General features: G+C 43.3%; 1 protein-coding gene across 2 annotated transcripts in view; it reads right to left on the reverse strand.

Moving 5' to 3' along the window:
• Positions 1-26774, reverse strand: part of slc12a4 (solute carrier family 12 member 4) — a 36069-nt gene extending 9295 nt beyond the window's left edge. Inside the window, exons 1-15 of one of the 2 annotated variants that reach the window (XM_066713394.1) lie at positions 26619-26774; positions 26185-26254; positions 24316-24435; positions 11097-11191; positions 10745-10876; positions 8428-8574; positions 7667-7721; positions 7087-7217; positions 6587-6813; positions 5951-6165; positions 5540-5704; positions 5200-5298; positions 4471-4528; positions 3055-3229; positions 2142-2260 (exon numbers count right to left, since the gene is read on the reverse strand). In XM_066713394.1, coding sequence (XP_066569491.1) covers positions 2142-2260; positions 3055-3229; positions 4471-4528; positions 5200-5298; positions 5540-5704; positions 5951-6165; positions 6587-6813; positions 7087-7217; positions 7667-7721; positions 8428-8574; positions 10745-10876; positions 11097-11191; positions 24316-24435; positions 26185-26254; positions 26619-26657 — 1847 coding nt within the window. In that variant the 5' untranslated portion in view covers positions 26658-26774. Of the gene's footprint in view, positions 1-2141; positions 2261-3054; positions 3230-4470; positions 4529-5199; positions 5299-5539; positions 5705-5950; positions 6166-6586; positions 6814-7086; positions 7218-7666; positions 7722-8427; positions 8575-10744; positions 10877-11096; positions 11192-14173; positions 14287-24315; positions 24436-26184; positions 26255-26618 lie in introns of those variants that run through there. The other variant, XM_066713395.1, reaches the window with a different exon arrangement.
• Positions 26775-27365: the final 591 nt, after the last annotated feature.

Raw genomic sequence — 27365 nt, forward strand, 5'->3', positions numbered from 1 at the left:
TTATAACTGCATGATTGAGTTTGAAAAGGTCTAGAACCCCTGCCAAGAAATCTTCATGACGCAACATATTACTGGTGTGAAGTGTTGAAATGACACTGTTTAACTCTTGGCACAAGTAAGCTACTATTGATAGAGAAAAAACTTAACACTACCTTGTAGCTGGAAATTCAAATCTTTTCCCCTTAAAAACACAACAGAATTATTGTTTTAAAAAAAATGATATGGCACAAAGCAAACAGCTCTACCTTCAACAGATTTACACACATATATTATATATATATATATATATATAAATACATACACATACACACACACACCAATATGAACTGTGACTCTAGATTATAGAAAAGAATACTCTAAACTCATACAGTTACACATAAAAGCCACTCTTACAGACAGGAAGTGGCTGTGAGTTTTCATTGAGCTCCCCTGGTGCTACAGCTGAGCCCTGTGGTTAATGGACCAGCTAAACCAGCACAACAGAGGGTGTGCCTTAGAGCAGTGATTTTCTAACTTTTCTGTTCATGATCCTCACTCCTATCCAGGTCACAGGATGAAAGCGCTACTCGCATGTCAAGTGCACTATTGAGTCGGTTTCTTTCTTTTGTTTTTAACCTTGTCAAAGTCGAAAATCCCAGTTCGCACATGTAGTTTGTTGTGAAAGGCAGCAACAACAGAACACTAATCTTACTTAACAGTGGATATTCTTTGACAATACTGATCCAAAAATTGCACGCAGAATTTCTTCTTTTGCCACGCGGCAACCAAATAGAAGCCAGTTGTGCCTTGTCATTCAAGGTAGCGATTCAGAACTTCAGCCGATAAATTCAACTGAGTTGCTTTCGTTGAAAAAAACTCCATAGGCTTATCCACGATTTACAGTGTTTGGTTTCTAAATGTCTCTTACGTTTTGAAGGTTTCAAACTTTCGTTTGCAAGCACCTCACTGCAAACAACACACTAGGGCTTAGGTTCCTCATTTACCGTACCACAATTTATAAAACCAAAATTTAAAAAAGGAGTCATTATACTGCCGCATCCATGATTTATTTTTCTTTTAAGGTGGCCGATTTGGCAGTAGAACTAACTGATGCGGGTGGCGTACTTACATTGGCATGGGACATAGATGGATTTGATTCGGAACTTATTTTTCGTATAACAAAACAATCCATTGTAAACTTTTAAAATGTTAGTCTTAACCAGCAACAATAAATAGACTGTTCAGATTCAGAATACAGTTGACATTATGTTAGGTGCAATTAGTTACATTTGAAGCTGCTACGTTTTGATCACATGTAGTGCCTTGTGCGTAAGGGAACTCACTCCAAACAAATAAGTCTTGCTTGATACAAGTAACTGGCCTGACTTTAAAATAAGTGTGCAATGTTATTTTAAAACTACCAAAAAACATTTTATATTTTTAATTTGCAAACGACCCAGTGCCTTATCTTCTGCGACACAGACTGGGTCGTGACCTATACTTTGCGACCCTCAGAGACTGTAGGATCACATTTGATTTAAATTGGAATATGTAACCAGTTAGTACAACAATGCATTCCAGGAATATTCTCAATGGCTTTATTGGTAAAGAGCAATGACACCCAGGGGAAAACCAAAGGAAAATGAATTACAATCTTGGCTGAATTCCATTTTCTGGATCCCAGACCACAGAGTACAGCACAGTGAAGCACTGCCACAGCTCCCCAGCCCAGCTCACTTGGACCATACCCCCTCTACACACTGACCCCAAAACTGCTCCAATGCATCTGATGGCCATATTAGATTGGTGTCTCTAAGATGGATTTGCACCAACAGACTTTCCTTTTGGAGATTCTCAAAAGTTCCAAGACCCACGCAGGGGTGTAGTGGAGCTGGATCTTGGGCGACACTTTTTCAATCCATGTTTCTCAATTCTAAATATTTAACATTATGAACACATGTATTTTAAATATTTGTTTGTTTGTTTTGTTGAAATAATATGATGAGAATAAGTAATGCTATTAACGTTTTACATACAAACAGGCAAGCTTTCAAACACAGCTGTAAGCTGGTGCTACAAAATGAACCACTACCACCACCGCTGCCATGACTACAGTTGCTCCTACTCCCATGCGGGCAAGTCCTTGTCGGAGGAGGGCTTACATGGAGAGGATGGGAGCTACCATGTCCAGCGAGGCGATGAGGATGCCCAGCTCCGCGATCAGGCCGGTCAGCAGCAGTGCCCAGGTGGGTTCCCCGTTGGCCTTGCCATGCCCAAACACCTGCCAATCAAACACACACGTCACACATGCTGCTCATCAACAACAATATAATTTGTATAACACACCACCTGAATATCAGACAGTATATTGCAGTGGAAAAAACATACATCACACACATATGAACACTTTGCTTTAAGGACAAGAAGTGTATCTGCAAAAAGCAAAACAATGCAAACCAGCCCACACCAAGTCCCATTCTTAATCCAAAACAGCTTTCTAAATAGCTTTTTATATCATCTTATATGAATTGCCTGTTTTGGACGTGAGAGCACAGTCAATAAAATTCAATCTGTCATCGCTTACTCGACAGTTAGACGTGGAGCTAAACCACAATGTGCTGTGAATTCCACACCTCATGGCTTTATTTACAGCTTGACTGACTCTCAACAGTTGCTCTGTCACAGGGATGCTTTCAGCAAGATTCCTTTCTACTCAAACATTGAAAGAAAGGTCCTTAAACTCAAAGTGAAAAAGAATGCAAACAAACAAAACAGGAAAAGCAACAAACACTTATCCTTCTTATCCAGAAGAACCAAAATGCCTGTTATGGCTCAGCCATTAAACAGAGGTCCATGGTTGTGCAATAGCAGTATGGCCTCAATGTCTCACAGGGAGTTGAAACTGAAGTGCATCTCCAGGGTGAACTCTGATTCACACTACAGCAACCCTGCCTGTGAGTGTCACAGCCCTCCTGCCGAGATTCAGCCCCAGACAGAGGGAGAGGAGCCCTCTCCATTAACCCTCATTGGAGGGTATGAATGAGTGTGTGTGCTGGTGGGTGTAGGGGGTCGCACCCTGAGGAAGGGGATGATGTTGTCCTTGGCGATGGCCTGCAGCAGGCGAGGGGCTCCCGTCAGGCTCTGCAGTCCAGCGCCCACCGTGGAGAAGAAGGAGCCAATCACAATGACCCAGGGCGATGGCCAGGACAGTATGCCCACTACCAGGTTCTTACTCACTGCGTCCCCGAACCTGCAGGAACACGGCACAGTGTGGGCAGAGCACAGACAGAGCACAATGAGGAAGCGGCAGAAGCACCTCAGGAGTGTCAACTCATGTGCTACTGAGCGCAGGCGGAGCGGTCAAAACACTTCAGGCCAGTGAGTTTCCTACCCTCATGCAAAGAGATCTCATAGATCAGCCCTAGATGACCATTTATTTATGCATGCATGCATGCATGCATGGGTGTAGTGGAGCCGGATCTTGGCAGAGCACCAATTTTTCAATCCCATGTTTCTCAATTCTAAATAATTAAAATTATGTTTATTCATGTATTTTAACTATTTCCTTGATTGTTTTTTGGTTGAAATAATATGCGAATAAGTAATGCGATTAACGTAACAATTTTATGCACAATGAAGCACACAATCTCATAAATTACCTGTGAGACTGTGACAGACTGTTTTGGAAACTTGATAATCTCCTTTGATAATCAGTTCTCGCTTATGATTGGATAATTCCAAGTGATGGCCAATCAGAATAGAGGGTTGTTGGGTAGCAGCATCTGTGAGCGGTTTCTTGGTAGTTACAGACCAAAATACACAGCAGATTGTGTGAGGAGATAATTACGGTAAAATAAATACATACAAACAACTTATAGGATCAAAATGTCAACGAGAAGCGGGTAACGATCTCATTAGGAATATTTGCTACAATATTTTGGAAATGGCAGTAAAAAAAAAAAAAAAAAAAGGGCTGATCTTCTGAATGATCTCTAAATTGAGGTATTTACTGAAACACTCATTGCTTAATTGTGCAGGATGAAACGCTGTGAGAAAATGTACCACTTTCAGTGTGATCTATAAAACCTCTTGGATTGCGCCCTGCTGGATGACTAGTGGCCACAGAGACAGATTTCTCCATCACAACAAAACACTAAAGGACTTAGCACTTATACACAACATAATCACTCATATGTGGTAATTCATAAAGAAAACCTGCACTATTTGTCTCAGTGGAAAATGGTGAAAAGTTCTGAGAAACTGCAAGTGGAAGTGGAAACCCTCCCACCATGAAGACAACAGTGCAGCAGGAAACAAATCATTAAAAAATATAAAAAATATAGCACATCTGCCCATGTGCGATTTCTCACAACATGCAAGTGAAGTCACCAAGCTGCCAGTGTGGTGTGGTGTGCTCCGGCCCCAGGGCAGATCGGTTGGTCCAGGCAGAATCTAATGGGAGTGCCACCCACAGCCTACTGAAATACTTACTTGTCTCTCAGCACTGCTCCTTCGACGCATGCCCCAAACAGCACCACAGAGCTCAGGTCTGAGGCGCAGAGTCAAGGACTAGAACAGTGCTTAGCACTGCCTCTCGCTGTCTCATAACACCTGTCCACTGGCCACGCTCTATTACAGTCTATGAATACCCAAAGGCAAATATAGATTTAATCTAAAAGTTTATGTAACTTATTTACTCTATTCTGTGGCACACTGCTCTTCTGACACATGGCATTGTCAACAGACTACTAAAGCAGGCCAAGTACACATTTGCAAATTTGCATGTTAGTCACACCTAGAGTCCAGGTGAGTGATGGATCTGCCCTCACCCTGATCTGGATGTATTATATATTCAAAAGTAATGTTCAAGTAGGAGCAGTTCTGAGCAGATTAAAAGAGAAACCATTTACAGTAATGTATACACCCAGGAAATGGATTGTGACAGTTTTATGCATCACATGGTCTGCCACGTGCTGACCTCATTGCTATAGTCCACATTAAAATGCAAATCCCTTCCTACCAGGTTAAAATAAGGACTTAACTTATTCAATAGCAGTACGTAAACATAAATGAAACATTGAAATTGTTCACAAACTGATAAAAACATTAAAATGGAGACTATCCAAAACAACATAGGAGTGCCCTGTCCTAGAGGCAGTAACCATGCTGACAGGGCTAAGGAAACAATCCTGCACTTCCTTCAGGACCAGGAAAGGATACAAACTAGAGATGTTGTGATGATGGCCAGGATTGTTCCCACAGGGATGGACTTCTGTGCATCCTTCAGATCTCCAGACCTGTTGGACCCAGCCATGATACCTAGGGGACAGCAAAGAAATCCATCAGCTTTAGACATGGCAGCAGCCTGAACCTACAAAATCTCATCCCATTGCCACAGCTTCTCTTCCCTGTGAGGGGCAGGACTCCTCTGTTCCACTGCACTGCAGTGTAAGCCTTCGTTTGTGCTGATAATCCTTAATTATTTGAGTGAACTTCAGCTGCAGGTTGTAGTTAAGTACATTCGGATCAGTTAAGGAGCTCAGTTGCTGGCAGGGCTCACCTGTGACTGATGGGAAGAAGATGCCCACGAGCACGGTGAACGAGGTGGCGATGTCGGCCGAGACGTACAGGTGGGAATTCTCTGCCGAGCCGTGGACATCCGTGGAAGGCAGGCTGGCCTTCTCCAGGATCTGACCCTTCTGCAAGTAGAAACTCCACATGTTCTCTGCAGAGCAGCGCGGCCCCACCATCACACCAATGACCACGGAGGACAGGGGGTTAAAACACAGCAGAGGAATCATTAGTGTTAACACATGGACACTGCACCCAACCCCACCATACTCAGAGACCAACTTCCATTAAGACCTGGACTTAAATAAAAGCAGCAAGTAAGTATCCTTGAATAGAGAGACAAACTGTGCAGTTGGCATGAAAACCTGAATGCGAGGATGAGCTCAAGAATGCGCCATACCTCTGATGATACCGCTGGCCAACCCGGGGATTCCCCGGATCTCTGTCACATTGTTGTGTGCAAAGAACGCGTCACACTGGTGGGTTGTCATGTTCCCAGAGCTGCAGAAGTTCTCCCACAGCTGGCTGGCCATAGTCTCATTGCCCACTGTCACCGTCTTCCCACAGATGTCGAACAGGTCCCTGACCAGAGTCCTGTTGCCCAGCATGCAGATCCTAAAGAAGGGACAGGAGCTACAGTGTTAGCACATTTCAAAAGAACTGCATGCTCCTCGGTCCCAGTATAGTAAGAACAACTGAGGAAGAAATCACAAGTCAAACTTCAGAGGAATTCTGAAATGAGGGGAACTCTGAGGTGAGGGATCAGGCGAGTTGGCTGTAGTGATGGCCCCCTTCCCGGACAGTTATGATCCAGTATTTTTTACAGGTCCCTCTAACTCAACTAAACATTAAATATGTTGAACACACAGTAGCTCAGCACTTGAATCTACAGAGTAATTAACAGTTTGTCTAAAAACAAAAAGTAACTCTGGCGCCTGCCCCCGCAGTGGGTCAGTGGTCTGCTGTATAAAACAACCAAACCCCTTCAGTTTCACCCTTAAGACATAAAAACACAAAAATGCGGCTCAACACGCACGGGAATTCAGGAGGGTCAAAAATGGACTTGACTGCTCCAGCGTAGATGGACACGATGGAGATGATGACGCAGGCCAGGAAGAGAGAGGCGAACTTGTTGACATATTTGACCCCAACGAAAACCACCAGTGCCATGAGGCTGAGGAAGATGGTGCCATACACCCTCATGTTGTTCAACAGGGCGCTTTCCCCCCCATGGAAAACGGCCGCCTGCGGGACAATGTATTTCTGTCCAAAAAAAGAAAGAATGAAAAAAAATCAGACATAGGACTTTTCTCAGTGCATCTGGACTCTGACACAGCCACTCCCTGCCTCTGCAGCACTGAGGGATTCCTGATAAGGGTTTTAAGCACAACAAAAGAATGACTGTGAAAGTGACCCCCCACCATATTCCATATGGATACCAGAACCACTGCAGAAGATCCCCCCCCAAATTCCCCCCATCCTCCCCAGGCATGTGGACACTATCTACCAGGCTCTTTCCTGAGCAGCGGGACTCACCAGGAGGATCTCAATGGCTCCCAGTATGTACATGGCCGCTGCGAAGGTGGTACCCAGGTAGAAGCACAGCCCCACGGCCCCCCCAAACTCCGGCCCCAGAGAGCGTGAGATCATGAAGTATGAGCCGCCCGCTGTAAAGGCAAGCAGGAAATCATTACAGCCTGACCATCACTGGGGACCAACACTCAAACACAACACACTGACCCGTGTCTGGGGCCGCTCTGAAACAACTGGAGAACATTGAAAACACTGAAAACACTTTCCAGCAGGACATTTGGTTTATAGCTTTTAAATTGACTAAATTGTGTTTTGTGCTTTAAACCAACTGAAAATAACTTTAACACCATCTTAATTAATACCATTATGTGTCCTGGGGGTAGGAGCTGGACCAGTCACATCTGGGGCAAATCAAAGATTGAAAAACAAAAGTTAAAGCACTTTAGTAGGCTTTTAATATAATAATTTGCTATAGACATCATCCTGTGTGAGTGTGTGCAATGTGTACATGTGTGTGTCTATGTGTGTGTGTGCACGTGCATACACTGTTTTTTTGCATTCATTAACAATTTAGAGGTATTACCTGGAACAACACCATTAGTGGCAATAGCACTCATAGATATGGCTGTAAGCAACGTCTGTAAAAAGAGAAAATGAGAGGAGAGTGAGACAGTGTCTTTAATATCCAACTGAGGGAGTCTGACTCATTGTTCAATTAGCAGATGCTTTTATCCAAAGTGCTTCACATAGACTGGAGGTTACAGTGTTCAGAAACTGAAAATAGTTAATCAATTAGCAACCAGCTTCGTCTTGGTCTGATCTGAATATCAAGGGTAAGAGATTGCAACTGTAATCTGCACTTTGTCATCTGATGACATTTTCACATGAATAGTGCCAGCTTACATCACCCTAGCCTGATCAGGCCCAGGAGCGGTCAAATCATATTATATTTTGTAAGTCGCCCTGGACAAGGGCAGCTGCTAATAAATAATAATAATAATAATAATTATTATTATTACTATTATTATTATTATTATTATTATTAACAAATCAAACAGGGAAGCCTCAAAATACCAGAAAAAAATTGTAAAGAGACCGAGAGGTTGAGGACAGGCGGACAGTTTACAGCACCCACTTGTGGTCCTTCAGTGTAATGTTCCCAGCACATTTTCATTACACAGTACACAATCATTCAACAGTCATTCCTTTAGGTACCATAGAGATTGTATCCCCTGATAATGAATCAACTTAGTAATTAATGCCTGAGGTAGAATGAGAGGAGGTGCTGGGATGAGCCTGTGGGGCATGTTAGGTGCTGTTGGTGGGGTGTCTGTGGTCACTTACACAGGAGCAGCACATAAGTACGATGAAAAAGGACTGCAGAATGCCTGCTGTGCCCACCATCCATGTGAGACGCAAGAACAGAATGACCCCGAAGATGTTCTGCAGACAGGGCAGGTACACGCCCATCAGCGTGCCCATGCTGGGAGACTGTGGGCACAGGAGAAGAGAGGCGGGTCACCAAGACTTCATTCTGAATTTCTCACAGTTTAAACCTAAATTATTTTAATCTATCCATCTGTCCATTAATTAATTGTTTAAATTGTATTTCATTAACGTGAGGTTATTAACTTTTATATCTTGAATATCTTTTTATTCGTTTTTCATTTTAGGACAGAACACAAAATTAAATGTGGAAGGAAAAAAGCTGGAATTATATCATAGACAAGTAAACAACTACATTCCATAAATCATAAGAAGCAGAAAAAAAAAAAAACCAACTAAGATATCAAGAACAACAACAACAAAAAACAACAAAACAAACTGCACACTCTTTTAGTGACAACACTTTGTGAAACCTGCAGCAGGTTCTCTTTATTTGCCATGTGCTGTGGATTATTATTCGGTCGTGGGTACAGACTGCCCTCTGAGCCAGCCCCTGGGGGTATCTTTAATTATTTCACAAAGTGCAATTAACACCAACCATCTGATTGCAAACTGCTGTGGAAGGAAGCACAATGGTTCAAGTGAGCTCTCTCGATATTCTCTGCCTGCAGTTTTGCTTTCAAGTAGTCCTGGTTTTCTTCTGCTCCTATATATGCCCTTTGCACCCCACTGAGAGAGACCCTGGGAGAGGTCTGACCGTCACTGGGGGAGCCATTTCAGTTCATTGGAGTTTTGCTTTTTCAGGTCAATGTGATTTTTATAAAAGTCCTTCATTTTCATTAATTATGTTTCTGCCTCCTGGATGCCAGCTCACAATATACACATCTGTGGCCAAAATCAACCCCTGCCCTGTTGAGTTTGATTCACACATGAAGCTCATTCTGACCGACTCAAAGGGGTTGTTGGCAGCAGCTGGTCAGACTGCTCCAGGTCCCTCATGCATCTGTTAGCCGTGTCTGCCATGCTATCTTCCGGTAGTGTACTGCTTATTACTCTTACACAGATTGAAATATATATGACTCTCACTTTTTCCATTTTAGGTTATGGTAAAAGATACCCACGTCATTGAGGGGCAGCTCTGATGTCAGGGCCTGTCCTCCTTCTTTCCTGTTATTTCACTGAACCAAAGTCAAATAAACAAACAAAAACCAGGAGACTTATGATGACACTGCTGTACTCTCAGCTTGCTGCTGTTATGCACTGTCTTTGCACATGGAAGTGGCTGTGCAGATGGCGTGGGGCGCAGGAACAGCCTATCGATCACAGCTATTGAGCGGGAATGTGAAGGTCACCCCTGCTCTCGAAGTGCAGGAGACGCAGCCCCGCCGGGGGAGGAACTGGGGCTGTTAGCGCTTTCGGGCCGCTATTCAGGGGACTGCTGGCATCATGGGGAAGCCCTGGAGGCCGGACCCTGTTTTACACCCTGCTCTGGGTAGGGGGCTGTGGACTGCAGGCCGCTCACACTCCCACAGTGAGGGAACAGCAGACACAGGCATCAACGCAGGGCGACTTCCAACCAGAGTGTAATTTACATACACTGCTACCTCTACCACCCTACAAACGATCCTGATTATGATTAAGTTTAATTCTGCAATCCCAGCTCTTTTATAGATGTGTTGTGAAAAGCACCAGCTTTTAATTGTGTAGCTATCACATACTATCATGTATGCACTTCTCTACTACTCCTAACCTAAATAATACTATTGCTTAGACTATCCTACACTACCATTTACACTAACCTGGACACTACAAAACAAAATACAGATTTAATATCATATTATACAAGAAGTCCTGTCGCATGCAGACAAACTGGTTGTGCTCCGTTTAGATAATGTGTTTATATAGCCGAGTGGACACTTGAATGGCGTTTTTATTGACAGAACTGGCCGTCCATAGTCCTGAAGTTACCCCAGACAGGCTTCAGATGATGCTTTTAAAAGGGGACATTTCGGTTGCACTATGAAAAGGCAATTGCTGTGCAAGCATGCTGAATAGACTCTTATTTCTAGCTTTATTCATGGGCTATGTCACATGACACGCACATTGCTAACCCCCCTCCGCTAAACAGCACATGCTTTCTTTGCTTTTGGAGTCATTAATAGGAACAGCACGACACCTGCAGGGAAGACAATACAGGAGTATGATCATGGTTTGGAAGGGAATACAGGCTGCACTTCAGAGCAGGCATCGGGAGAGGGGACAAACAAGGGCAAACCTTTGGCATCTTCTTCCTGGAGGCCTCTGCGCTCTCCGCCTCCTCATGCTCCTTGGCTCCCTGTGTGATGTTGGTGTAGCTGACCAGCCGGCTGAGGAGAGACGACACTTTGGGCCGGATGTCCAGCTCTTCCTGAGCAAATCATGGAGAATAATAAAAAAAAAAACAATAAAGACATGCCATCATCAGCATCAGGGTTGACTCATTTGTTGTTTTGGGTTACAACCATATTTCTGAGTATCAGGATAAGACAAACATTCCAATTGGTTTGTTAAAGCAAACCCAAGGAGCAATGGCATTCGAGACCACAATGGAGTCACACATGGGGAGGGTGGGCAGTGAGGGTCTGTACCTCGAATAGGGCCAGGTTCCTGTCATAGTAGTCATTTCTTTTGGCAGTGTCTGTGTTATTCAGGAAAGGACTGTTTTCTTTGTGGTTTCCGTGACCTGGGAAACGGAGAGAGAGAAAAGCACACATAGGATCACAGCTGCGTCTGAAGAAAGGCTGATGTATCTCACACACATGCTGGGGACCAGAGCTTCAGCAGACAGACCAGGAAACAGCTTCTCACACAGGTCATTTGAATGTATAAACACGCATGCTCCACATAGGCTTCAAAATGGTAAAACAGGGTTTACTAGCAGATGGGGGGAAACAAAAGTAATAGAAAAGTACACCAAGGGAGGGAAAACATTCTGAATGAAGGACAGAGGTTGAGGAGAATGGTACTCGTGCAATTATTTATTTATCCACCATAAATTATTAGATCAGCAGTTTAAGATATATGCACATAATTGTGTTTTGCACAATGACTTCCTAGCCCGTAGATGGCCGCTATTAAAGTGACAAAAGCATTTTGGCATCTCTCTCTCGATGTTCAGTTCATACTCTCCTAAGTGGTTGCAGCCTTGAGTGAATTTACAGTAAAATATCAAGAAAAGGGAAGCACCCAAACTAATTTGATTACTGTGATTATTTCTGGGGCATTAACTTAATTTTCCATTTAGGAAGAAGTAATCCTAACACTGTGAGATTAGTCTCTGCTAATCTCACTTAAATGGCTCTGGCAAAAGTATTGAATTATTATGAACTCTGCTCACTGGGAACTGGAAATACAAGATTGCCTTCAAAATACAAAGCAAGGCAGCAACTGGATTTTTTTTATTAAAAATGTAATATTGTTAAAATGCTGACTTCAGGACAGGGGGAAAGGACAAGCACTGATGTAACTTTTCTCTCTGTTTGTGGCTGGATTCTGTTTCAGTTATGGGAAGAAGTAAGTGAAATCCTCCCAGACGTTTGACTATTTCTTTACATTAATACATTTACCTTTCGCAGGAAATGATATAATTCTGAGCTTAGCCTAACTAAGGCTTTAACAGCACGTTCTCAGGGAATGCCCATCGCTGAAAAGATCTAACCTCTCTTTCAAACACAAACCGTGATAAGTGTGCATGTCCGGATCTGGGTTAAAAAGCGACCAATGTCAAATCAGGCTCCCAGCTGGAAAACATGAACACACAGTACTCGAAAACTATGGAGGACGTGAATTGATATTCTAATGGAAAGGTACAGTCGTTTGCATGGCTGTTGGGTCTTCACAGGTCCCCTGATCTCTCCTGCACTGGCAGCCAGAGAAGCTGGGCCTCCCCAGAACAGACAGCTTCAGCAAATGGTTTCGGACTGCATCCGCGAGAGACAATATGGGATCAATACTCTTTGCTATTGCGCCTGGACTGGATATACGTACTGCCAAAAGTAGGCAATCAATCATCAGTTTTAAAACTCATTTTTTTTTTATTTTTAGAAATGATTTCGCTTCCCCAAATTCAAATCAAACCCAGTGCTCTCTGTGTGGCTGGCACAGCTAATTAGCTCACATGTCAGTCTGTTAGCAGCTCAGACCACAGAATAATCCCTTTATTGAAACGAGCGGAGCCAGGGCTCTGGGTCCTCCTGTGTTTGGGAGCTGCGTTCGGCTGCTCAGTGTATCCCTACCTCACGCCCAGAGCTCAGGGCCAAGGTGGATCTAATGAAAGGTCTCTACTCTTCAAGCTGGAAGGGTCTGTTCAAGGAATTTCTTAATTATGTTTTCATGACTTGCTGAAGAAGAGAAACAGTGCACCCTTTGAGATGAGTTCAAATCACCTGACATTGTGTACATATTTAGTTAAAGCAAATAACTGGGTAAAATATCTCTAAAGGGGCTACAATAGAAAGCATTTTTACATCTGTAATTTGTCCACAGTCATACATAGTAAACTGCTTAGTTAAGGTTATCAAATTCAGATTCTTACCACAGTGTAATTCATTTAAATAATTTAGTACCACAAACCATTTCAAACTCCAAACTAATCCAATTATTTGTATTTACTGAATTGCAAAATTATACAATCTAGTGTCCGTCTTCTTAAATTCTTAAGAAACACATCAAGCCAAAACCAGCAGTTAATAAACAATAACAATACAAAAAACAGATTTATATGTAATAAAGTAATAATTTAATATTATTCAAAATATCTATTTTCAAAATGTGTTTGTATAGCAGTTAATCACCACAAGCTTGTCAGAATAAATGCTCTCTGTAGAAAGAAGTGTAAACATAATATATTGTAACCATTTCCTTCTCTCTGCTTTTGCAGACTTAGACATAATGACCTTTCCTGCTACAGGACATGATACACGCCTCTCCAGCAGACCAGCACTATTGATCATTTCTAAATAAACCCGAGTTAAACAAATGGATTTACTGCAAGACACAGGACTATTCCAAAGCACCCAGCAAACCTCGCCTCTATCTTCACAGTTGCAAAGCAGAGGAGGCAGCTTCATGTCAAACTTTAGAGAGTCGCCCCTCTCTCCTGCTGCTCAGAGCGCATATACTCATTTGTGAGTTCACCACCTCCTGTGTTGTACTAATTTTTTGTCATAATTTATGTCAATAACCTGCCTTTTTCCCCTCCTCCACAATTAAGAGCTGACTAATTAAAGATACCAGCCACCAATTATTCATGCCTCTGGCAGATTGATGGCTGCCTGTGCTGACCTCTGGTTCTGGACACTGAACCTCCATAGAGGCGTCTTAAAAAATGTGTTCTTAAAATAATGTAAACATGTAAAAGTACCAATAACACTAGACTAACCATTCCTACACCCCTCCAATAGTAATTAACTTGATATGGAAATATAAATAACCCCAAAGATTTTGACATCTCTTATCTTGGCATCACGAAAAGGGATGCAACAAGGCAAGAATCTCTGCCACTGGCCCAGAGCAGCCCGGGACGGGATTCCAGTCCAGAGAGGCTGCCGTGGTGCTGGTCTGCCTGCAGGGTGACCGGCCCAGAGAGCGAGACACAGACAGAGACCAAGGGAAAAAAATCATAGATGCACACAGAGACCAGGAGGAACCGAAGTGGGGGGCTCACCTGTCTCCAGCACCACTTTCCCGTTAGCACTGCTGTTGTGGCTGACCATCCTTTCCGTCCCACTCCCAGAAGAGGTTCAGTTCATAGTCTGGCGGGTCGAACCTGCCCTGCTACTCAACTGCCCTGCTGCCGCGGCACTGTGCTCACACTGCAGCCCTCCGTTCCCAGAGGGATTAACTGCTGTGGAGACCAATAGGGCTTCTCTAGGGAGGACAGAGTGGGTGGCAGTGGAATTCCTGTCAGAGCAGTTTGGCACCGACCCGGTCTCTGTGCTCCGACTCCGCACTGCGAACTGATGGGATGCGCAGCACACATGAAAGTAGGGCACACTTTCACAGCATGTACATAGTCGGACATCTATTTTCTAAAGCATCCCGGCACGTAAGTACATGCTATAGCAGCAACCTACAGATACAAGGGACAATCTCAACAGAAAACTCATTAAACTGGCTGATGTTTTTCATTGTTACAGGGGGCATCCATCAAAGGGAGCTTTTGTGAAGACTGTGTGAATTCTGCTCCCTGCACACATGCTATGCTGATATGAAAATGTGAAAATATAGTTATGAAGCAGACTTTTTTTATATAGCAGGAAACAGCAGTGTAACTATCTATGTAAGTACATAACTCAAATGAACTAAATTCTGCCAAGAAAAAAAAAATAATAATAATATTATTATTATTATTATTAATAACCTCAACTCCCGTGAGGAGTGTATTCATGTTTGGTAACGACAAAACAGCCCAGGGCACTTGCAAGATAGACACCGTGGGAGATGTCTGTGCACAAGCCCGTGCCTTTAACATTATGGGTTGCAGGGTCTACTCTTGATGCGTCTTTCTGAATTTATTTTTGATATAGTTATTAACGACACAGATCTGGGGTTCAACGAACTGAAATAAGACAGACAGACAGCTGGCCAGTGCAACCCACTGCCCTGCTCCAGCTGTCTGAAGAATGAGGATGTGATTCATGGGGGGAAAATAACATGAAGATTAATAAATAATTAAATATAAAGTTAAAAGAAATATGACTAGTTAATGCTGCCCTCTGCTGTTTTCTATCCAGAACTACACCACCAAACTTGGCAGTATAAACAAAACAGCACTGACTGGAGCTCAGAGCAGTCCTATCAAAAACAGAGGTGCACACAAAGGCTCCTGCTAACAGACAGCAACGGGAACACAGTTGCATCCTCACTGCCTAGGATGGATGCACTCAGGGAATAACTGCAAACCTCCATAACTCCTGGAATGCAATGTTCAAGGGTCTTTTTCCCCCTCATTGAATTTAGTGTTCATGGTGAATTTCTTCAGGTGAGCATTTCATTCCTTCCCTGCAGTATCTGGGCTCAGGTGTGTGGAGTCAGTCTGTCGGAGCACGTCACTTTCATTGACCCAGAGCCCCCTGCACCCAGGCCTCACTGTGACCGAATTCGGGTTTCTAATTAAACAGCGGGGTGCATATTAGAGGGATATTAAAAACAACCTGCTGGAGGCCCGCTGCTCAGCTGTGTGCAGGAAGGGGACAAGGGTTTAAATGACAAGTCTGAACAAGTCAAAAAGAATGCCTTTCAGTTCCCAGATCAAAGAAAGTCAGCAGAATTATGCTGCCAGATCTATCAAATCATGCTACCTGGCAGAAAGAAATCAGGGGGGTGTATTTAAGTGCCGAATGCCAAATCATTTCAAACAGTTATGCATAAATAATCCCAGGCACTTTTGCATTTAAACACAACAACCCTTACTGGGTTAATGGTTGACTGAGGAAGAGACTAGCCCAAGCCTCTGCAGTCCAACATGAAGAGTAGGACGAGTTTTAGATTCCTGGAAACCTCTCTGGGATTTAATGGCCATACTGTCATTAAAGGCATTAATTCATCTCTCTTCTTTTTTATGTTTTGTCCACTTACACTTTTATATTTATATTTTAATTCTTCTTCTCTACTCTAGTGATTTACCACTAACACGCATCTAAGCACTATACATCTTTCAGCAAAAATTCCTTACAAGTCTTAAGTTCATGTTTTGCTTTAGTTTTATTATGGAGGGAAGGCTACAGGTCTCAGATGAGTTGGCACAAGCATAGACAGGAATAAATTTGTATTCCTGCGTTTGTAACAGGAGCCGGTTTCCTGCAGTGGTCCTCGGTATCCAGCCTGCTTCTATATACATAGACATATACATATACACATATATATATATACACATACACACATATATATATATATATATATATTATATACACACACACACACACACACACACACATATACATACACACACACAGCGAGGGAAAAAAGTATTTGATCCCCTGCTGATTTTGTACGTTTGCCCACTGACAAAGAAATGATCAGTCTATAATTTTAATGGTAGGTGTATTTTAACAGTGAGAGACAGAATAACAACAAAAAAATCCAGAAAAACGCATTTCAAAAAAGTTATACATTGATTTGCATGTTAATGAGGGAAATAAGAATTTGACCCCTTCGACTTAGTACTTGGTGGCAAAACCCTTGCTGGCAATCAAAGAGGTCAGACGTTTCTTGTAGTTGGCCACCAGGTTTGCACACATCTCAGGAGGGATTTTGTCCCACTCCTCTTTGCAGATCCTTTCCAAGTCATTAAGGTTTCGAGGCTGACGTTTGGCAACTCGAACCTTCAGCTCCCTCCACAGATTTTCTATGGGATAAAGGTCTGGAGACTGGCTAGGCCACTCCAGGACCTTAATGTGCTTCTTCTTGAGCCACTCCTTTGTTGCCTTGGCTGTGTGTTTTGGGTCATTGTCATGCTGGAATACTCATCCACGACCCATTTTCAATGCCCTGGCTGAGGGAAGGAGGTTCTCACCCAAGATTTGACACTACATGGCCCTGTCCATCGTCCCTTTGATGCGGTGCAGTTGTCCTGTCCCGTTAGTAGAAAAACACCCCCAAAGCATAATGTTTCCACCTCCATGTTTGACGGTGGGGATGGTGTTCTTGGGGTCATTCCTCCTCCTCCAAACACAGCGAGTTGAGTTGATGCCAAAGAGCTCGATTTTGGTCTCATCTGACCACAACACTTTCACCCAGTTCTCCTCTGAATCATTCAGATGTTCATTGGCAAACTTCAGACAGGCCTGTACATGTGCTTTCTTGAGCAGGGGGACCTTGCGGGCGCTGCAGGATTTCAGTCCTTCACGGCGTAGTGTGTTACCAATTGTTTTCTTGGTGACTATGGTCCCAGCTGCCTTGAGATCATTAACAAGATCCTCCTGTGTAGTTCTGGGCTGATTCCTCACCGTTCTCATGATCATTGAAACTCCACGAGGTGAGATCTTGCATGGAGCCCCAGACCGAGGGAGACTGACAGTTATTTTGTGTTTCTTCCATTTGCGAATAATCGCACCAACTGTTGTCACCTTCTCACCAAGCTGCTTGGCGATGGTCTTGTAGCCCATTTCAGTCTTGTGTAGGTCTACAATCTTGTCCCTGACATCCTTGGGCAGCTCTTTGGTCTTGGCCATGGTGGAGAGTTTGGAATCTGATTGATTGATTGCTTCTGTGGACAGTTGTCTTTTATACAGGTAACGAGCTGAGATTAGGAGCACTCCCTTTAAGAGAGTTCTCCTAATCGCAGCTCGTTACCTGTATAAAAGACACCTGGGAGCCAGAAATCGTGCTGATTGATAGGGGATCAAATACTTATTTCCCTCATTAACATGCAAATCAATGTATAACTTTTTTGAAATGCGTTTTTCTGGATTTTTTTGTTGTTACTCTGTCTCTCACTGTTAAAATACACCTACCATTAAAATTATAGACTGATCATTTCTTTGTCAGTGGGCAAATGTACAAAATCAGCAGGGGATCAAATACTTTTTTCCCCTCACTGTATATATATATATACACACACACACACACACACAATCACACATATAGAAGCAGGCTGGGTACACTCTGCAGGTGGACAGACGCTGGTCTCCACATACAGATTTTCTGCACTGACCCAGAGGTGCTCTGCAACAGCACTCTCGCTGGGCACCCCCAGGCGACTCCCTTCCTGTGTATGACACAGACACTAAAGAGGTAAAGTGCCACAACTGCCAGTATGACATTCATTCCACCGATGATGTCACAGTATTATTTCAAACAACAGATCAGCACCACCAGGTTTAGAGACACCAAGCTACTCACTGAGCAGAAGTCCTGAGTGAAATATCAGGTAAACTGCTCTCCCGATATTCAACAAACTTTTTATACACAACATCTTTGCATGGGTGAGGGTGGTAGATATACTGATTATTATTCTTGTCATTTAAATTTGGCTAAATGTCTTAATAACAGGTGACTCATTTTACAAATTAACTGCTTAAAATGCTTCTCTGTGCAAAATTTCACGAATGCAAAGAATAACCATTTAAAGAAGGGGTGTCATACTCCAGTCCTGTTGAGCCACAGTGTCTGCTGGGTTTCATTCCAGTTCAGCTCCCGGCTACTTAATTGGTGTAATTAAACAATTCAATGGATAAATTTAACACTCCTCTTCAGACTCTGAAATGTTTCATTATCAACAAATTGTAACGTATCGGCCATGAAAATAAAATGTTTTAGATGAGCCTACCTGAGTAAATAATGACATTAATTAAGTCATTGGCACCTCCTGTTGGAACAAAAACAGCAGAGACTGCGGCCCCCCAGCACTGGAGTCTGACACCCCTGTTTTAAAGAAACTGCCCGTGATCGTTTACAATGCAACACACTTGATTGATTAGGGAGCATCTGACAGGAACGAGAGGTGAGAACAAACAAACATAGAAGAAACAGGAACTAACAGGTGCGGATTGTACCATGATCCTCTCCGGTGAGCTGTGGCATGTGGGGCAGTGTTGTGCTGCTGATAACAGTTTAAAGGATAGAGAGGTGGATCGAAGGGTCAACGGGACTGAAGAGGTGATTTCTGAGTATTTAACTATTTTATTTAAACATTGCAAGAAAGCAGGCATCCATTTATGATTATGCCTGAGAAAGCTGAGCACATCTTAATTTAGAAAAGCTGATTAGCGGTGACAATTTACCACTCTATTGGCTCCTTAAGTACAAAGCCTATTAAGTCCTAAATGTTAGGTCTTTCATTTTTGTTTTAATGAACATTTAAGATGGAATTAATTAAGACTAAGTAGAAATAATTCTTGCTAAGCCTGTTTCACATCTTGCTGCCTCTTGGCATGCAGCAATCTCCCACCTTCTAATCTCTGTTAAAGAAGCTTGCAGGGGACCCACTTAGAAACAAGATATTATTATTATTATTTGGATTATGCTTTTTTGCAGGGTGAGAGGAGGGGGCTTCATTCTTAAGCCTTTGATTTAAACGTTATATTAAGAAAAGCCATTCATCTTAAAGATCGCATAAAGAGGCCTTGGGCAGCGAACCTTTCATTTCATTCAAGCACCAACAACTACAGTGAGTACAGAGAAGCACACGTTCAGACCACTCAGGTAAAATTCTCTTTTTAAATTATAACTGTAGCTGTATAACTGTAGGGACTGAATGAATGAATGTGTTTTAGGTCTCATTTTGTAATTTTTTTCTTGAGAAGCAATGGTGGCCATCATATCAGGTTGTCACCCAGTGTTTAAACTAGAGGCTTATGAGGTGTAATTTGATTTTTAAATTGTAGGCCTCTGCACTTAACCCAGCATGTTTATGGAGCAATTCTCATCGTGTCTCCCCTGCAACTGTTTTCATTTTATTACATTTGATCATGTAATTAAATGTCTCAGAGGTGATGAACACAGTGCAATTAGCTGGGCACAGGGTTCACTGCTCTCACAGTGGCTTTCTTCAGAGCCCAGGTCAGGAGAGCTGCTTGGTCTAGATACTCTTGTTAATGAGCTGCAAACATTAAAAGAACAACAGCACAAATGTCACAGAATGACATTCAACAATCTCAGCAAAGTAAACTCGGAATCGATCATTCTATATTGAAAATACGTAATAAATAAATGCATTTAAAAATAAGATACACTCATCAGTGTGATCCTATCTTTTACTGGTGCCTGACCCATACCTGCTCTTAATGCTTCCACAAAATCAAGACCACCATAAACAAACTAGTCAGACTGGTTCTTTACCTGCTGAGGTCAGACAGACTAGCTGCTGCCCACACTATCTGAGACAGATAAGGGTCTTACCACTGGAGAACCCTTACAGGCCACATAATAGGAGCGTCTCTGTAGACTGGCACTGCAGATCTCACCCTTTTACTTTCTAACTTGTCAATATGCTATAACATTTACCCTCTCTTATATTATGCTTATATTATTATGTTCCAGGGATGAAGGCTCAAAAGGAATCCCCACTTCAGCCTGAGCTGTTCAGAGCTGCAGGCTGTTTTTATATTTTTATTTGGTGCTCTGTGAATCCCACTGATTCTGGGCTGTTGTGGATGACTTGATTTGGGTTCAAAGGGTAGGGGAGACTGGCTCTATTTCTGCACAGCTGTTAAACTTGAAATTCATGCCTCCAGTAAACAGATGTAGGTCTGACATGAGCAGACTGTTACACATCCTCGTTACTGGATGCTGCTCTTAATTATGGAGGTATTGCTATGGCCGGTGTTTTACCCTCCCTTGAGATGGATTTGGTGGACGCATGACATTGCTTGTTTACGAACAGAACAGGAAAACCTCACCACCCCACTTAAAACACAGACAGTTTGATTATAACGATGTTCAGGAGTTGTAACGTAATGCAACGAATGCAAGAGGCACACCATTTGTGTCATTAATGTATTTTGACTTCAATGTGGTTAAATCTTGATTGATATTTAGAGGGATGTTACTCTTAACCCTCCCCGCATAAGATGTCTTAATTTCAAGGCAAAGGATACGAAATAATCAGTCATTCTCTTGAAGCCTGTCTAACATAAGCGAACGCAGAACTTAGACCCTTTCTATGTACAGTAATTGAGCTAGAAAACCACAAGTATGCCAGCTATACATAGTTTGCACAGAGAGAAGATAACTTAAGTTTGCCAGCCTGTCACGGCCTGCCTCATTAAGCATGACAACCTAACCAGTACGCAGCACCACAGCTGCTCTCTGTTAATCGTCTCTAGGCTAGTTTTACTTGTCAGCTACTCGTGGTGTTTTACAGTCCAACATAGCAGCTGTCTACTACACATAAATTACACCAATAACATTGGCATTTGACCCCCCCTTCATATCCCCGTTTATTGTGCAGACACCAGTGACTCAGCTAGGGATAACAAACCGCTATGCCTGGAGCGGGATGTCACATGAGTCGAGCAGAGACCGGCAGTGCTGGCGCAGCACCCTCCTGTCTGACTTGATGAAAGCACATCACTCCGAACTATGTGTGTATCTGTCCGTTGAAATGTGTGCCTCAGTATATACACTCGTGTGCAACTTTGAGCACCTGTTGTTGGCTTGTAATCAAAGACCTACAGTTTGTAAAACCTGAAATGTCTCAAACTGCTGTGAAATTGGAGGGTTGTTGTTTTTTCTTTTAAACTTAGAAGCAAAACGCCACCATATTATATAACACAGGAACAAAAAGTCAGTGGGCTGTCCTGAATTAAATTAATCTCTCAGTAGGAGTCCCCATAGCAACTGCATTTTAACTTGAATTAGACATGTCCACCACGCCCGAGTACATGACGTTTGTGCTTCTACTCAGAAAAGGACACTCAAAATGTTATGCCACACACATTTTCAGGGGCTGCAACTGTGGTTTTGGTTGAAACTGTGCATATACACTCACCTAAAGGATTATTAGGAACACCTGTTCAATTTCTCATTAATGCAATTATCTAACCAACCAATCACATGGCAGTTACTTCAATGCATTTAGGGGTGTGGTCCTGAGGGTGAATTAATCAATGAATTAAGGCAGTTCTGAAGGCGAAAGGGGGTCAAACACAGTATTAGTATGGTGTTCCTAATAATCCTTTAGGTGAGTGTATATATGCACATACAACCACACAAACACACAAACAGATAGTATCCTTCATACAGTTTAGTGCAGTCTATATGGGAGTGTTTCCGGACTGGGCGATTGCTCCAGCAAATGTTGTGCTGCACTGCTGAAGGCACACAATCACCAGTGTGTTACACAGAGAAACGATTTCCAAGACTAAAACAAAGTTAGCACTGTGACCATACCAGCCCAACGCCCCCACCCCCACCATGCCACCCCCAGACCAAGGCTTATACCTCTCACTGCACGCAGAACTTGGATCACAAACAGGGCTTCAGTCTGTCCTCCCCTAGCCCCCTTCCCTTCACTAACACCCACCCACGGAGCAGAGACTTCCACAGAAAACACCACCTTTGCTTGGAAAAAGGCCCACCGGAGGCATTGGCAGCAGAGCTCGAGGGAAGGAAGGAGAGCTCCCACTTGGTTATGGCACTGCCATGGCCTATGGGGCCTTGAAACAGCATGTCAGAGAACAGGAACCGAGCGTATGTTTGTCAGCTGTGCCTCATATTCCATTACAACACCTGGAGTCGGGAACAGTGTCCCAGCTGGGAATCCCCCAAGGATATTAGCAGGGACGTGCAAAGGGGGGGGGCAGGGTTCTAAGGGTTCTGCTTACGTCCATGAAGTTCTATTGCCAATAAAATAAAATAAAAATTAAATGTGACATGTGAAAGTTTCAGAAACACCCAGAACACCACAAATGCACAGGATGCATCTGCACCAGGAAAAGAAGAATAAAAAGGTATACTGTTAGTTAGCAATGCAAACTTCTGGAATGACAACAACTGTGCACTGATGAAGAGAATAAAGTTGTTGTTCTGTTGTGATTTGATTTTCTGTGCAAGGAAGGCCCTGCATCTTCCTTTACCTGGTTTGCTTTGCTTTGCCAGTATGGTAAACGTTTATAATTCAGTGCCACATCTGCTCCTGGTTTAATGGCTTCTATAAGGACATGTTCCTACAACAAGGGGCTTCACATTCTCTTAGTTTTAGCCCCTCGAGCATCTAACATCAGAGAGCAGCAGCTCAGAGGAAGGCAGTAACACATGCAAGCAGGCACTGGGCCCAGACGCCTCATGGTAGCAAATGGGGTCAGGGCCCAACCAGCTTCTTTCTCAGACTGGAACTTTCCACATCCACTTTGCTTACATAATTCTCACGTCCATCCTTAGTGGAACAAGCAGCAGTGATTCATTCTTCAGCCGCACAGAGGCAGTGGGGGGGGGGGGGGGGGGATATGGGCGAGTGCACTGATGTAGCCGCTTTATTTGTCCTCTGAACTGGTGTCTCCATTTTGCCCCCAGCAGGATCCCCTCAGGCCGAGACGGCATCCCGCAGTTATGACGCTCTGCTGGTACCACGTAATCCTGCCCTGTAGCTAAAAACTCTCTCTCTATCACTCCTCCTTTCCCTTTTTTCCCTCCATTCAGTAAAGGAGTGGCTTCAGATTTGGCTTGATTCCTTCAGACACTTTAACAAGAGGACAGTTGCCTTACAACAAAAGCCACCCATAACAACGTTATTTGTGGAAAAAAATGTAACTTGAAATAAGCGGTTTTGGTGTCAAGATGAGAGCGGTTTAAGAGAACACTTGTGGGAAGTCTCTGCCTTGCTCCAGAAATTCTCTCCCCTTCATAGGAGTCTTGTGGAAGAGCAGCACTGACAGTCTGCCACCCCCACCTCCCTCCTCACCCCAGCCCCCCCCCCCAAAAAAGACTTCGCTTTGTAACAACAGAGCACTTTGCCATCTGTTTGCATTAGAAAGGAATCGTGCCGTCATTGTCTGCTCCAGCTCCCCTGAAGCCAGTCCAGCCCACACAGCGATCAAGATCCCACTCCAGAGAACAAAATGCCAAACTGCCCCTAGGATACACACCCTGAGACACAAGAACTTCAATACGCCACAATATGATCAGTTCGCAGTCGCCAAGGTAACGATAAGAAAGAAAGACAAAGAATGTGTCGGATGCCCTTCTAATCATTGTGACCGAAAACAAAAGGAAAGTAAAAGGAAAGTAGAAATTTTTAAAACAGTCTGAGAAATCCTATTCATCAAACTCCTGTACTTCTCTCCCTTGGATTGTGAGAATGACAAGGGGGGGGGGGGGTGTAGTTCTACTTTTAGACAGAGTTAATGAAAACTTCTGAAAACTTACCATCAGAACTCACAGTGTCAGTGTGGCCTGGATAGCCTTGCCCAGTGTCTCTGTAGTCAACCCAGTTGATCCCTTCCAAGCTGTCGTAGTTGGACTGCGCACTGTCCTCCACCGGGACCACTGTAAAATGGGGCATTTTCACTCAGCTAACGGGAGTCCGTCTCCGCTATCCCTTGCTTCAGCTCGGCTCACAATCCCTGCCACAGCAGCTGAACTCCCTGCATTCCAGTACAGTTTGCTCACTTCCTCCAGAGGAAATTACCATAGTCCACAGCTCCACCCATAGCCAGTGCTAAACAGGGCTGCATTAACACCACACTGGTTACAGTCTCCTCCCCAGAGCCCCAGCTGCCACTCTCCTCTCCACAAAGGAGAGCAGACAATAAGGAAGCCAGAGCTGCTTAAGTCCCTGCGTTTCCAGAGTTAGTGAAGCAAGTGGAACACACCGTACCCAGACCCACGGCTTTTAAAAAGGTTTGTTTTGTTTTTTCTGCAGGAGAGCTTCTTCCCTATTTGTCTTTTTCTCTTTCTTAAATCTCCAAATTAAATTACTAAACTAAACTACATTAAAAAGACCAAGCAAATAAACTATTCTAAACTAACACTTGACAGCTGTGAAAATCACTCAGTCTCGGTGTAAACTGAAATGGCGGGTAAGGTAAGGTCAAACCTAAAGCTCAACACACGACATGGAACAAATTAGTTAATCAGAAATCCAAACACTTGCCCACCATTTCCTGCGAGATGTGGTAAGCATCATATTTAAAAGTAGATATAACACTGGGCTGCCTGCATATTCTCTTGTTCTCCCTGTGTACAGCCATAATCTATTTGAACTTTGTGCACAGCCTTGATGTTAGATTATTGACTTTTCATTACCTTTACACTGTGCCCTAATGCAGTGTACAATGTGTTCAAACGGTGCACAAGCAGCATCTACAATAAAACCACACACCCACACCTGGTGTGGTCTGTGTTTAAGTGTTGTTGTTTTTCCAATTCCCTAGAAACACTTCTGTGCTAGTTGCTTTAATTTCCTTAAGCCATCACTTGAAATAAAATCTGTAGGTGCAGTTTGAAACCGCTAACTCCACCAACTGTATCTGTGGCTCAGCCCCAGTCTGGGCATCTGATTCCAGTATAAACTCAAGGACCAATCATGTGCTGTCCCTCTCTCTCCCTCCGAGTACTGTAACCACTGGAGCCCAGCCCACCAATTGGCCCTTGCAGCTAAATATGGCTGCCTTTGGGCACAAAAAGCCTGCCCACTGATGACTGTGGCCCTCCCTTTAGACCTCATATAAACAGGCAGCACTTTCCGACCTGACACAATAACAAGCGGCTGTTTAGCGCATCCAGAGCTGCACATAGAATTACCGTCTGTTTGTCACCGTAGCAATAGCTTACTCTACAGAACGGAAGATTTCACTGCCAGTGAATAACAGTAATTATGGCTTCCAGACCAGCGAAAGATCAAACGCTTTGTAGCCACAGGTTACAAAAGACCTGTAATCAGAACTGAGCTATTCATGAAGTCAGCTATGGTGGATGATTAAAATGAATAAATAAATAAATATATATTTATAAATAAGGAAGCTTAAGAGATGAAGCTCAGTGGAAAGTCATACAGCACTGCGCTGCAGGGCATTTCACTGTGTTTAGTAAGCAGCTTGTGTATCCAAATATAGACACCAGAGGCAGAGGAGGGACACCACATTTTGTGAATTAATGTATGCCTGCATGAATGAATGAATGAATGACTGACTTCACAGGGTCTACATTACTTTTGCAGTGTGGGACAGGTCAGTGTGTTGAGGAGGCACACTTATCTCTGTGCGGCAGTCGTCTGTCTGCAGCTGCTCTGCTCACCTGCTGGAGGTGGGGGCTCTACTGCCTCATGTTGGCCAGTCGTCCTCAGCACCACAAACCTACAGGCTGCCTGCTTTAGCAAACGACAAGGAGCGCTGTTCACATCGACAGAGGCATCGTATTCTCTCTCAGAACCACATGCAAACACTTTTCTTACTTAACATGCATTCAGCTTTGTACAGTTTTTTTAGAACTGGGGTTTTGCAATGCAGGCTATATAATCTGGAACATTATAATGCATTTCCATAATGCTATTAACCTGCACGTCTGCACTAAGTCGTGCTTTAGATGTTTGAGAGCTCTAAGGCCGAAGATAAGACAACATGAGCTTTGCACGCAAGGGCCCCTCAGTGTGGAAGAATGACACACCATCCGTCAGGATACATAACCAAGAACAACAAAAGCGTAAAGGACAGTCGACAGCGTGATCTTACCCGATCTGGGTAGAGTTGTTGCCCTGGACTAGCAGGCATCTCGGTTGGCCGATCCACACAAAAACAAAAACTGCTTTAAACCATCAAACGACCTGCATCTCTGCCACAATGTTGCATGAAAACTACGAGCACATGTTGTAATGAGCTGTGTTGACAATGAGCTCTCCGGCGCTCTGGGCAGCTGCAGTATTGAGTGGGTGAACACCTGGCGCACTGTTGCGACTTCAGCTGGTGTTAATTTCAACAATGTTAAGAAAATTTAAATATATATATATATATATATATATATATATAAATCAGGGTAATATCAAAATAACTTTTCTGGGGCTATATTCCAAAGGCGCAACATTGTTAGACTATCTGATTGAATGATTGACTGCAAACAAATGGAAAATTCATTGAATAAAGCGTAGTTCATTACACATAGAATAAATAACAATAAGCAGATTAATTTCGTTAGGATCTCATATAGCTACAGCTAAAACAAAATCAGATCAAATAAAATGACAAATAATAGATAATGTTTGTCTATCTAACTCGGGAGACCTGGTAGGGATTTTTAAATTTAAACTTGTATTAATTTAGATATATACGAACTAAACACTTTTAACCCTAATTGACCTCTGCAGTTGTATTCAAATTACCCACCAACCGGAGGAGGTGTGTAGGTGGGAGTTGAGAAACTACAACTCCCAGAGTTCAGTTCAGCTTCCTGTTTCCTCTACCTTGCAGTTGATTGCAGAGAGA

This window comes from Amia ocellicauda, chromosome 9 (genome assembly GCF_036373705.1).
Source record: "Amia ocellicauda isolate fAmiCal2 chromosome 9, fAmiCal2.hap1, whole genome shotgun sequence".
In the NCBI taxonomy this organism is placed as follows: domain Eukaryota; kingdom Metazoa; phylum Chordata; class Actinopteri; order Amiiformes; family Amiidae; genus Amia; species Amia ocellicauda.